Source organism: Oncorhynchus gorbuscha, linkage group LG18 (genome assembly GCF_021184085.1).
Source record: "Oncorhynchus gorbuscha isolate QuinsamMale2020 ecotype Even-year linkage group LG18, OgorEven_v1.0, whole genome shotgun sequence".
Taxonomy (NCBI): domain Eukaryota; kingdom Metazoa; phylum Chordata; class Actinopteri; order Salmoniformes; family Salmonidae; genus Oncorhynchus; species Oncorhynchus gorbuscha.
In genome coordinates, this window is record NC_060190.1 from 65,287,843 (window position 1) to 65,299,868 (window position 12,026).

General features: G+C 43.1%; 1 protein-coding gene across 3 annotated transcripts in view; it reads left to right on the top strand.

Moving 5' to 3' along the window:
• LOC124002919 (kazrin-like) overlaps nucleotides 1–12,026 on the top strand; it is a 295,116-nt gene that overhangs the window by 59,751 nt on the left and 223,339 nt on the right. For all 3 annotated transcript variants that reach the window (XR_006833162.1, XM_046310757.1, XM_046310756.1), the window contains exon 2: nucleotides 4,753–4,910. Coding sequence is in view for 2 of the 3 variants with exons in the window: in XM_046310757.1 (XP_046166713.1) it covers nucleotides 4,753–4,910 (158 nt within the window). In the remaining variant the exon portion in view is untranslated. The remainder of the gene's footprint in view (nucleotides 1–4,752; nucleotides 4,911–12,026) is intronic.

Here is a 12,026-nt window from a genome sequence, read left to right on the forward strand (position 1 = left end):
AATAGACAAAATCATGCACAAAGTAGCCTACACAATACCAATGCAGGTGAATTATATTCACATGCGTGCTGCACAGAGGAATATCATCTCCAGGCAGAAAGAGTGTGCAGCTCTCAAATATTTTTGGGATGGAGCAGCTCACAGAATGACATCAGTAGCCGGTAAGGTAGGAAAGACATTTTAACTTATGATATTTACCATGCTAACTAAGGCAACAATGGGTATGCAAACCAGGTATTGAAAAAGTTAAGTCTGAACTGTTGGTTAGTAGGCTATTTGTGAAGGACAATTGTCACCATGAGCTGTTTGCATCAGAAGCGTAGACATGGATGGGCCTGGGTGGACAGAGGTCCATCCACTGGGGAGCTAGGTCCTGACAGGCCCACCCAATCAGATTGATGTGGTTTAAGCATTGTTGTGGACTTAGACCATAACATTTTTGCATTTTTTTCTATTTAAAAAAAAGTGTGATTTTGAGAGTGAAAATCTGAAAAACATAGGAAAACTCATTAAAAAAAACAATAGAAAACATACGATTTTTTACACAGGGTGCCTTTCCTTCACTGGGAAGGCTGTTTTAGGAATTTCTTGCCAAATTTGAATATAGCCACTACATGCAAAACTACAGCACTGCATAGGGCCGATGGAAAGACAGCAGTCACACACAACGTGATGTTAAAGCACCACTACACCCCCGCATAGAGCATATGGAAAGACAGCAGTCACACACAGCATCATATTGAAGCACCACTACACCCCCACATAGAGGAGTTGGAAAGACAGCAGTCACACACAGCATCATGTTGAAGCACCACTACACCCACGCATAGAGCAGATGGAAAGACAGCAGTCACACACAGCATCATGTTGAAGCACCATTACACCCCCGCATAGAGCAGATGGAAAGACAGCAGTCACACACAGCATCATGTTGAAGCACCACTACACCCCCGCATAGAGCAGATGGAAAGATAGCAGTCACACACAGCATCATGTTGAAGCACCACTACACCCCCGCATAGAGCAGATGGAAAGACAGCAGTCACACACAGCATCATGTTGAAGGATAAGCAGGCCTTAAACTCTGACATAATAAGCCAGTAGGTCCCAATCATAAGAACACAAAAACACAACCATTAAGCATTTCCCAATCGAAATGTACAACAATTACTTCCCATAGAAGAAAACAAATTCATCTTTAGCACACAAAGTAACTGGTGACCTAAAGCTTAAAGTGGAACTTTGCAGATATGAAACAAACAGACAATCATAATATCAGTCAAAAATACAAATAAATCCCAGTTTATGCTACAAAACCAACATAATAAGAGGTTTTAAAAATAGGTTATCATCGACTCAACTTTCCATTTGACTGCACTTTCCAACACCTAAGGCATTGTTGGCAGAAAATATGGATGCTATTTGTATTTATTATGGTGCCAAAGCAGCAGCTACTCTTCCTGTGGTCCAGCAAAATGATGGTAGTTCAATGCTTTACTAATATAATTCACCAATTTGTTGTCAGGTTGTAAATCCCAGCTGGCCTGGTACATCGCTTGCTGCCTCCATTGGGATGCACCGTTTCAGTTTCAATGACTCGATATTCTGGACAAAAATGGATGAATGTAATTAAGGCTGGGAAAACAATCAAACTATCAAGGGTAATGATCCCAAGTCAGTCATAATGTGGCTAATAGGCTATCATATCTACTTATGTAGCAAGCTAAAAACACAGAGCCTAATGTTAGCTAGCTAGCTGCTAGAAGGATCTCATGTTATGCCATTGGAGGAGTGGTTGAGTGAATTACTTTTCCCCCTCATTTTTCGGTGGTTATAGACAGCTAGAGTTGCAGGTGTCATTTGGTTAGTTAGCAAGAACTTGAACGACTGTTATTCAGTTAGCATATCTCTTGCATTCACAAATTCACTCTGGCTATCTACTCCGATTTCAGAGCACTCTCGTCTGAGAGTGACGAGCACAACTGATGAATTTACGAATGACCAACACCCGCTAATATGACTGGTGTAAGTAAACATGGACAAAAAAGTACTAGTTAGTCTAGATTATTATTTGGCCCTGCTGGTCATCTATGAACATTTGAACATCTTGGCCATGTTCTGTTATAATCTCCACCCAGCACAGCCAGAAGAGGACTGGCCACCCCTCAGCCTGGTTCCTCTCTAGGTTTATTCCTATGTTCTGGCCTTTCTTGGGAGTTTTTCCTCGCCACCGTGCTTCTACACCTGCATTGCTTGCTGTTTGGGGTTTTAGGCTGGGTTTCTGTACAGCACTTTGTGACATCAGCTGATGTAAGTAGGGCTTTATAAATACATTTGATTGATAGATTACATGTAAAAAGCCTACCCAGCTCTGATACTTCAAGTAAAATGGTCAGAGTGAGGTGTTCTCTCACTTGTGTCTGGAAGTAGCTAGCTAGCAAGCTAGCCTACTTCAGCCAATTAGCTTGGGTGCTTGGTTGGGATAAGCATGCATTGGCAGGCAAGCTGCAGAAGGATGAGGAGCCTACAATTCCCCGTTATCAATTTTGACGGCCAACTAGTGAAAAAGTTTGAGAGGGTTTATCGAATGTTCCTTTGTTTGATTCGAGCTCATCTTGCTCTGGATAGCTTTAGTTGTTCATCTTATTTATGTACATATCTGAGGGTGAGAGAGCCTATCTTTTCATGGTTGTTTGATCAATAGGACAGTAAAGTTTCCAAATGTAAGAGGACTCCGTGGTGTTTACATATTTGCAGAAATCCATGCGGGTGTATTTTGTGGCTTTTAGAGAATGCGTTCTAATGATCTAAAGTCACACTTTTCTAACTGCCTGTAAACACACGGTTCAGATCGAATGATGGCTGGCCTGTGTGGTTTCATTCATGTAAGTTATTTTCAAAGAAATGGCTAACAAGAGCAAGCGTGCTGCAATAAAAAACACAGTTCCACTTACCAGATGATGATCGTTTGAAACTTAACTTCTTGTTGAAACTTATTTACATTTACATTTAAGTCTTATTCTTGAAATGGGAGAAGCTAACAAATTAGCAGCAACATCTTCTTTGATAACACCTGCTGCAGCCACTGCAAACTAGCGGACAACAAAGCTAGCTAGCTAGACCGTGGGAAAGCTACTGCTCCATATTTCGCAGTGACCTGTTGGCCTTCAAGAAGGAAGAATATTCCATACGTTTTTGTAAAAACGGTCCCACCCATTAAATCAAAATGTGATTGGGTGAATGGAATATGCCTTTATCTAGCTTCTGATGGCCTACCCAATGGCTGATTTAGCTAGCTAGATTTATCTCCCCAGAGACCAGCAAAGACAAATCATGATTGGATCATTGTTAACCCTTTCCTTATCAACAAAACTGACAAGATTAAATTAGAACATCATTGAAAATAATCATATCATTATCATTATTATTCAAATCATTAATTTATAAATCCTTAGCCCTTCTCTGAAGGTGTAGAAGGCCCATTGTTCCCCACTGTGTTTGGGTTAGTAATCATTTGTAGAGTGGCTCTATTTTCCCTCAGCATGAATTTTTCCACTATTTTCAATGTCTAAAGAATCTATATTGTTCTGAAATATGAATGTGAATGGTGTGAAATTGCTAGCTAGTTAGTGGGGTGCGCGCTAATAGCGGTTCAATCGGTGACATCACTTGCTCTGAGACCTTGAAAATAGTTGTTTCCCTTGCTCTGCAAGGGCTGCAGCTTTTGTGGAGCGATGGGTAACGGTGCTTCGAGGGTGACTGTTGTCAATATGTGCAGAGGGTCCCTGGTTCGGGGCAAGGAGAGGGACGGAGGCAATACTGTTCCATGAACACAGAAATACTGGATATTTTGAACTCTTATTATGGTGGTGATTTAACAAAATGTCTACCTCCTCACTCCATTTGCACACACTGTATATAGACTTTTTTTTCTATTGTGTTATTGACTGTACGCTTGTTTATTCCATGTGTAACTCTGTGTTGTTGTTTGTGTCGCACTGCTTTGCTCTATCTTGGCCAGGTCGCAGTTGTAAATGAGAACTTGTTCTCAACTAGCTTACCTGGTTAAATAAAAGTGAAATAAAAAAATAACAACCATGGTCTTGAATTGGACTCACATTTTTCTGGTCTCGGTCTTGCCTCGGTGTCAGATCCCTTGTCCTCCTCCCGGTCTCAGTCTTAACTCGGTGTCAGACCCCTTGTCCTCCTCCCGGTCTCGGTCTTAACTCGGTGTCAGACCCCTTGTCCTCCTCCCGGTCTCGGTCTTAACTCGGTGTCAGACCCCTTGTCCTCCTCCCGGTCTCGGTCTTGACTCGGTGTCAGACCCCATGTCCTCCTCCCGGTCTCGGTCTTAACTCGGTGTCAGACCCCTTGTCCTCCTCCCAGTCTCGGTCTTAACTCGGTGTCAGACCCCTTGTCCTCCTCCCGGTCCTGGTCTTAACTCGGTGTCAGACCCCTTGTCCTCCTCCCAGTCTCGGTCTTAACTCGGTGTCAGACCCCTTGTCCTCCTCCCGGTCCTGGTCTTAACTCGGTGTCAGACCCCTTGTCCTCCTCCCGGTCTTGGTCTTGACTCGGACTTGATTTACTCCGGTCTTGGTCTTGAATCGGTCTCAGTTTAAGTGGTCTAAAACACAACACTGGTGTGAGTCAAATTGAATATGCATGAACCTGAGTTTTTTGTTTCTCTCTCTCCTTTACCTCCCTCTCCTCTCTCTCTATTTCCCTCTCTTTCGCTCCATCTCTCTCTCCTAGCGGTCCAGTCTCTGAACAGTCTGAATGACCAGATAGCCCACTTCATGATGACCAGGCCCGGCACACTGTCCCGGGAGAACGAGGCCTTCATGCCTGAAGAGAGAGACACCTTGAAGGAGTCCATGGCCCTGATGAGGCACCTACTCTTGGACGCACAGGTACAACCCCTGATGTCTAACCTCTAACCTCTAACCGCTGATCATTCACCACCTTTAAAATCAGGTCAAGAATCAAAAGGGCAAACAAGCCTCTTTGCTGTATGAGTCTGCTGAAATCATGTGGGGAGGAAGGAATGTTTTCACAGCAATTCAGGGAATTAATGTTATGATGACTCATACTTGGGCTGTTTAGACTTGACTAGAGTATTAATAGTTCATTCACTCCAATCTCATTAAAAAGTATTTCAACTGATACTATGCTAGACCATTTCCCTCCAAGCAAGAAAGCAAACTAATATTTATTTTAGTCCTGGGGCTTTTGTTCTACTCTTTCACTTTGTGTTTCCTTTCCCTGGAGAGGATGTAGCTTCTCCCGGGGAACAGACACTGACAGGGCAGCTATGAGCTTACTGACTCTATGCAGGACCTGGGAGAGACAAAAGTCAAACAAAACGGAATCGTCCCCAAATGTCGACATTTGAATAATTGAATGCCACCTCGTTGGAAGAGGAGCATAAATAATGCATTGGTCTCTCAGTCTCTCTGAAGCTCCTGATCAAATTGAGCTGTTCAAAATCATTAGTGACAACATCAGCACTGCAGATAATGTGACTGGCTCTGCCGCGGCTCGCTCACTAATTACAGTATGCATAAACCAAGGCCCCAATATCATTGTCTCCAATCTGGCAACACAATCTGGCCCTAACTCTGTGATAAAGCAATAGATTGTTTGTATCTCTCTCAATCTTCAGGATGTTTAGAAATAAAATGTTTGCTTCAATCACAATGCCTTCCATTGTCTTTCCTAAAGACTTCTTTCCAGAACATAATGATGTCCTTTCTTCATCCGAGGGGACTCTTTATGTATAATATGTGATGAATTTCTGTAGAAAGAATCCGTCTGGCTGTAGGGAGAAGTAATAAAACAATCTGCTTGAATCCTCCGGTTTGCCTTGGATCGTTTGATAATTCCTCTTTACACTTTTTATTTCCCCTTTTATCACCTTGTTCCCTTTCTTGTTTTTATGGATGTTCTCCGAGACTTGACATAGTGATGCATTTGGCTCATCCTTTAGTCACATCACACACTTGATGGATATAGAGTCCCCTCGCCATTGTCCCTAAGATATTTTCCTGAGACGCTGCGGTGTCATTGATTAAAGAGAATGTAATTCAGCAAAAGGCCATTGCCTTCTCCTCAGCCCATTTGTATGCAAGCCGGAGTGAAAGATAGTTAGCCCGCAGTCAGTTTTTCTGCAGCTCAACAATAGAACACTGTAGGGTGATGGATGAGCAGTAGCCTCTGCCATGAATGGACTGCTGATTATCTCTGTGAGAAGTTGTACTTCTAAAAGTTGGTTGTAGTTTAATGTTAACTGAATCATCCTTAACTGCCAAGTTGACTAAGTATCTACCTGTTGCCATGGCTCTGTGTCCAGTAGACCCATTAACTTTACCTGAACCCCTTTCTTCCCTTGTGGGTCTGTCCTGTCACCTGAGCCTCTCCATGAGGCCCTTTTCTGCCCTGTCACAGTAGAGTAGCTACAGTATAGGCTGCCCCTCTTCGACTGACAGCTGCTTGCTGCCATAGCGATGAGTCTTGTATCCTCTCCAGGAGATTCCTTACAGGACAGTGTGTAGTGGTAGGCTAAGCCTACACATCAGTCTGTCTCACTGGGTGTGTCTCTCTTCTACATTCCCTGATTTACTATGGGTATGAGCACAGTAGGACCTTTCTGAACTGTGCTGCACAATGCTCTGTTTGATCAGAGTACACGATCACAGTAATTACAGCCTTATATCCGTAGTGTATGACTTTGCCCAGAGAACCTCCCAAAATAAAAGGTGAGAAAAAATTTCCATGATGCCTACTCAGGAGCAGTGCCTGTCTGTCTGTCTGTCTGTCTGTCTGTCTGTCTGTCTGTCTGTCTGTCTGTCTGTCTGTCTGTCTGTCTGTCTGTCTGTCTGTCTGTCTGTCTGTCTGTCTGTCTGTCCTGTCTGTCTGTCTGTCTGTCTGTCTGTCTGTCTGTCTGTCTGTCTGTCTGTCTGTCTGTCTGTCTGTCTGTCTGTCTGTCTGTCTGTCTGTCTGTCTGTCTGTCTGTCTGTCTGTCTGTCTGTCTGTCTGTCTGTCTGTCTGTCTGTCTGTCTGTCTGTCTGTCTGTCTGTCTGTCTGTCTGCCTGCCTGCCTGCCTGCCTGCCTGCCTGCCTGCCTGCCTGCCTGCCTGCCTGCCTGCCTGCCTGCCTGCCTGCCTGCCTGCCTGCCTGCCTGCCTGCCTGCCTGCCTGCCTGCCTGCCTGCCTGCCTGCCTGCCTGTCTGTCTGTCTGTCTGTCTGTCTGTCTGCATGCTTGCCTGTCTGCATGTTTGCTTGTCTGCATGCTTGTCTGTCTGTCTGTCTGCTTGTCTGCATGCTTGCCTGTCTGTCTGTCTGCCTGCCTGCCTGCCTGCCTGCCTGCCTGCCTGCCTGTCTGTCTGTCTGTCTGTCTGTCTGTCTGTCTGTCTGTCTGTCTGTCTGTCTGTCTGTCTGTCTGTCTGTCTGTCTGTGTGCTTGTCTGCATGCTTGCCTGTCTGCATGCTTGTCTGTCTGTCTGTCTGTCTGTCTGTCTGTCTGTCTGTCTGTCTGTCTGTCTGTCTGTCTGTCTGTCTGTCTGTCTGTCTGTCTGTCTGTCTGTCTGTCTGCCTGCCTGCCTGCCTGCCTGCCTGCCTGCCTGCCTGCCTGCCTGCCTGCCTGCCTGCCTGCCTGCCTGCCTGCCTGCCTGCGTGTCTGTCCGTCCGTCCGTCCGTCCGTCCAAACAGTAGAGCAGCAGTAAGCACTCAGGTGGAATATTAAATCAGTCTCTCCCCACCTCTATCTCCCCCATCTCCCCTCTCTCTCCTTCCTTCTGTATTAGCTGTCAATCTCGGGATAAGTCTGAACCGAAAGTCCAGCTAGCTGACAGTGTTTCAGCAGCAGGCTACAGCTGACCTCAGCCTAATTGGTTCTGTGGCAGAACCAGACTGGGCTGTTCTGGCACCCCGTGGAACCTTAAAGAGCCGCAGAAAGAAAAAAGCAACTCTGGAGCAGTGGCTAGTTTAGCATGTCAATCTTGGTGGGGAAAACTCTAAACATTTTTATGAGGTGCATGCCAGCAAAGCCACAACACAACACTAAACAATACATTAATTGCACTATAACGGTGACAAATGGTGCCCACAAAATGTTAGGGTCTACATTTAAAATATATATATATATTTCACCTTTATTTAACCAGGTAAGCTAGTTGAGAACAAGTTCTCATTTGCAACTGCGACCTGGCCAAGATAAAGCGTAGCAATTCGACACATACAACAACACAGAGTTACACATGGAATAAACAAAACATACAGTCAATAATACAGTAGAACAAAAGAAAACAAAAAGTCTATATACAGTGAGTGCAAATGAGGTAAGTTAAGGAAATAAATAGGCCATGGTGGCCAAGTAATTACAATATAGCAATTAAACACTGGAATGGTAGATCGGCAGAAAGCTGGCCTGACAGCAGAGCTTTCCTTTAAACCACATGGAGTGAATCTTTACCACTGCTACACCTGGCTATCAGCAGAGCCTTGTCTGGCAGAGAAACAGTTCATTCAGGCTCATTTACTGCCTTTTTAAAAGCATAGCTGATATGGCTGACTTGCTTAAATATATATGGTTTCTAGTGACTCCTTATGGATTTGTGTAACTCAATAAGAACCACATTCTCCTTCATAATAACCATCGACAACATGAGTTTAGACTTTTGAACCATACACAAATTATTACATTCATGTTCGGTAAATTCATAATGTTTATTCTTATATCATTACACGCACCTGGGTATCAAGATTTTGATTGTATGACTTCATCTTCAAGTATAATTTTTTTCAGGGATCTCTTGAGAATGATTTTGCTGAAAATTGTGTCTCCACCGGGCTGGGCCTTGTCACTCACATAACAGAGCACAAAACAGAAAACATGTCTGATGAAACTGCAGTTCCTCACAATAAAATGACAGCTCTTAATAAAGGTTGTTTAAAAAGAAATAAGACCATTTCTATACGACATTAAACTAAGTGTTTTGAGACCTCTGAAAGTGTTAGAAAAGTCCCTAGCTCTAAGTATAAGTGTATAAGCAGGTGCAAGCAAATGAGCTGCGACCAGTTAGGCCTTCGTTCAGCACTTTCAAAACAGACACCGACAGAAGTTCAGATAGATGTTAGTTCAGATAAATTCAGCAGGACGTTGAGAGAGAGTGAGAGAGACGCTCTTAGCCTACCATTTGAAGTATTTTATTAGGCCTATGTGGACTACAAAGGAAGGAAAATACAATCACAAGGATCCACTTTTATAGACAATATACCTAGACACACATCGCATTATGAAAACAAAACAACCCTCGCAATATCAACTGGAATTACATGAGTTTATTACTGAACTTTCACTGGCGAACATGGTTATAGAGCCAGCAACATTAAATCATCCCCTCCTCACGGTTACAGACCCAACAACATTATATAGTACCCCCTCCTCATGGTTACAGACCCAACAACATTATATAGTACCCCCTCCTCATGGTTACAGACCCAACAACATTATATAGTATCCCCTCATGTTTACAGACCCAACAACATTATATAGTATCCCCTCCTCATGTTTACAGACCCAACAACATTATATAGTATCCCCTCATGTTTACAGACCCAACAACATTATATAGTATCCCCTCATGTTTACAGACCCAACAACATTATATAGTATCTCCTCATGGTTACCTACCCAACAACATTATATAGTACCCCCTCCTCATGGTTACAGACCCAACAACATTATATAGTACCCCCTCCTCATGGTTACAGACCCAACAACATTATATAGTATCTCCTCATGTTTACAGACCCAACAACATTATATAGTACCCCCTCCTCATGTTTACAGACCCAACAACATTATATAGTATCCCCTCATGTTTACAGACCCAACAACATTATATAGTATCCCCTCCTCATGGTTACAGACCCAACAACATTATATAGTATCCCCTCATGTTTACAGACCCAACAACATTATATAGTACCCCCTCCTCATGTTTACAGACCCAACAACATTATATAGTATCCCCTCATGTTTACAGACCCAACAACATTATATAGTATCCCCTCCTCATGGTTAGAGACCCAACAACATTATATAGTATCCCCTCATGTTTACAGACCCAACAACATTATATAGTATCCCCTCCTCATGGTTACAGACCCAACAACATTATATAGTATCCCCTCATGTTTACAGACCCAACAACATTATATAGTATCCCCTCCTCATGTTTACAGACCCAACAACATTATATAGTATCCCCTCATGTTTACAGACCCAACAACATTATATAGTATCCCCTCCTCCTGGTTACAGACCCAACAACATTATATAGTATCCCCTCCTCATGGTTACAGACCCAACAACATTATATAGTATCCCCTCATGTTTACAGACCCAACAACATTATATAGTATCCCCTCCTCCTGGTTACAGACCCAACAACATTATATAGTATCCCCTCCTCATGGTTACAGACCCAACAACATTATATAGTATCCCCTCATGGTTACAGACCCAACAACATTATATAGTATCCCCTCATGTTTACAGACCCAACAACATTATATAGTATCCCCTCCTCCTGGTTACAGACCCAACAACATTATATAGGATCCCCTCCTCATGGTTACAGACCCAACAACATTATATAGTATCCCCTCCTCATGGTTACAGACCCAACAACATTATATAGTATCCCTCCTCATGGTTACAGACCCAACAACATTATATAGTATCCCTCCTCATGGTTACAGACCCAACAACATTATATACTATCCCCTCATGGTTACAGACCCAACACCATTATATAGTATCTCCTCATGGTTACAGACCCAACAACATTATATAGTATCCCCTCCTCATGGTTACAGACCCAACAACATTATATAGTATCCCCTCCGCATGGTTACAGACCCAACAACATTATATAGTATCCCCTCCTCATGGTTACAGACCCAACAACATTATATAGTATCCCCTCCGCATGGTTACAGACCCAACAACATTATATAGTATCCCCTCATGTTTACAGACCCAACAACATTATATAGTATCCCCTCCTCCTGGTTACAGACCCAACAACATTATATAGTATCCCCTCCTCATGGTTACAGACCCAACAACATTATATAGTATCCCCTCATGGTTACAGACCCAACAACATTATATAGTATCCCCTCATGTTTACAGACCCAACAACATTATATAGTATCCCCTCCTCCTGGTTACAGACCCAACAACATTATATAGGATCCCCTCCTCATGGTTACAGACCCAACAACATTATATAGTATCCCCTCCTCATGGTTACAGACCCAACAACATTATATAGTATCCCTCCTCATGGTTACAGACCCAACAACATTATATAGTATCCCTCCTCATGGTTACAGACCCAACAACATTATATACTATCCCCTCATGGTTACAGACCCAACACCATTATATAGTATCTCCTCATGGTTACAGACCCAACAACATTATATAGTATCCCCTCCTCATGGTTACAGACCCAACAACATTATATAGTATCCCCTCCGCATGGTTACAGACCCAACAACATTATATAGTATCTCCTCATGGTTACAGACCCAACAACATTATATAGTATCCCCTCCTCATGGTTACAGACCCAACAACATTATATAGTACCCCCTCCTCATGGTTACAGACCCAACAACATTATATAGTATCTCCTCATGGTTACAGACCCAACAACATTATATAGTATCCCCTCCGCATGGTTCCAGACCCAACAACATTATATAGTATCTCCTCATGGTTACAGACCCAACAACATTATATAGTATCCCCTCCTCATGGTTACAGACCCAACAACATTATATAGTATCCCCTCATGGTTACAGACCCAACAACATTATATAGTATCCCCTCCTCATGGTTACAGACCCAACAACATTATATAGTATCCCCTCCTCATGGTTACAGACCCAACAACATTATATAGTATCCCCTCCTCATGGTTACAGACCCAACAACATTATATAGTACCCCCTCC